Source organism: Pundamilia nyererei, unplaced genomic scaffold (assembly GCF_000239375.1).
Source record: "Pundamilia nyererei isolate P.nyererei 1_Seehausen unplaced genomic scaffold, PunNye1.0 scaffold00902, whole genome shotgun sequence".
Taxonomy (NCBI): domain Eukaryota; kingdom Metazoa; phylum Chordata; class Actinopteri; order Cichliformes; family Cichlidae; genus Pundamilia; species Pundamilia nyererei.
The window spans coordinates 44,005-45,629 of record NW_005188303.1 but is presented as its reverse complement, the minus strand read 5'-3'; the positions used below and the strand labels follow the sequence as shown (position 1 = coordinate 45,629).

At 38.6% G+C, this 1,625-nt stretch overlaps 1 protein-coding gene across 1 annotated transcript in view; it reads left to right on the top strand.

Annotated features, from left to right (window-relative positions):
• Positions 1 to 1,388, top strand: part of LOC102207508 (zinc finger protein 431-like) — a 3,481-nt gene extending 2,093 nt beyond the window's left edge. The window contains exon 3 of the mRNA XM_005755070.1: positions 572 to 1,388. Within this exon, the coding sequence (XP_005755127.1) occupies positions 572 to 1,132 (561 nt within the window). The 3' untranslated portion in view covers positions 1,133 to 1,388. The remainder of the gene's footprint in view (positions 1 to 571) is intronic.
• The last annotated feature ends 237 nt before the right edge of the window (positions 1,389 to 1,625 follow it).

Genomic DNA, 1,625 nt, shown 5'->3' with positions numbered 1-1,625 from the left:
TTCTCGCAAATTTTTAAATTTTAAACAGTTTTTAAAATCGTGATAAATATTTTTGGTCATATCGCCCTGCTCTAACCTCAATGTTCTATCCATGACCCGTTCAACCTGCAGTGATTACTCTTTGCAATCTAACTACAGTCCACTAACTGCTATGCTAAAGAAAACAGATGGTGGAGGCTGCCCGTATACACTCCACACTATTCCTGCCCACCTTTAAGGTGCAGGAAGCTGCTAGAGTAATCTCCTGAACAATAGTTATCACCACCAGCCAACATTGCCACATGGAGGTATAGAAAGAGAAGAATTCAAAAGCAGAAGCAATTTTTTCCCCACAAAGTCTCAAGTTTTCAAACTGTTGCAACATCTCCTTTACATCTGTATGTATATAGTGGAGATGCTCTGTATCTCACTATACAACTGTGTAGTGACAATAAAGGCATTCTATTCTATTCTATTCTATTCTATTCTATGTATGTCTCTGAGCTTCTGTACTTGTATATCATTAAAATGGTGATTAAAAACGGGATAAAAATGTTGAAGCAATTCCCTGACTTACACTGTCTTTGTTTAGAAGCAGAGCGGCACAGATGGATCCAGTTCTCAACCCTGTCGTCACTGTGGTGGTGGGAAAGAGTTTCGCTGTGACCTTTGTGAAAAAACTTTCAGTAATCAAAAGAGCCTAAAGCTACATCAACGCAGACACACTGGAGACAAAATGAGCTACTGCAAAGAATGTGGGAAAGGCTTCCCCATACCAAGTAAATTAAAAGAACATGAACTCTGTCACAGTGGGGTTAAAAAGCATGTCTGTGACCAGTGTGAGTCATCCTTCACCATTGCACGTGATCTTAAAATACATAAACGAGTCCACACAGGAGAGAAACCATACAAGTGCAGACACTGTGACAAAAGCTTCTCACGGTCAGGTCATCGTAATATTCATGAAAATACACACATTGAAGGGAACTTCAGCTGTGACCAGTGTGACAAAAGCTTCAAGAATCTCAGTTCATACTCCGAACACAAACGATCCCACGCTGTAAATAAACTGTTTCACTGTTACCAATGTGCAAAAACATTCACTTCATTATCTGCTCTGTGCAAACATCAGCGTGATCATGCAGGACAGTGATCACTGGATCAAAAGTATTTGGCCTTTTCTCCAAGCAGCCTGAATAAATCACTTTAATGTTTTTTTTTCTCCCTCTCAAACTCATCTTACATCACAGCCACTGTGATCTTTAGTGGACCGGTTCAGTGAAACTCCCCTTTCTGTCAGTGTAAAGAAATTACATATTTAACTGCTTTTATACACAACAAATGGGGGAAAAACTGTCAGCATGATTGTTTGGACTTAAATTGTGAGAAATAAATGTAAAATTGCAGAAAAGTGTTGACTGTACAGTTTTTGTTTTTAAGGAACAAGTGTCTATAGTTGAAAGTGAAAATAAACTTTTCTGTCCTTTTAATTGTTTATTGCTTAATTATTGTTTTAAAGATTGTTGTTTTATTTACCCTTTGTCTCACTCTCCCTCACATGACCAGATTTACCTTGTTTCTTCTTTTGCTTTCTCGCTCCTGATTGGCCCTTAATTGCACTCACCTGGCTGTATCCCAATTCAGGG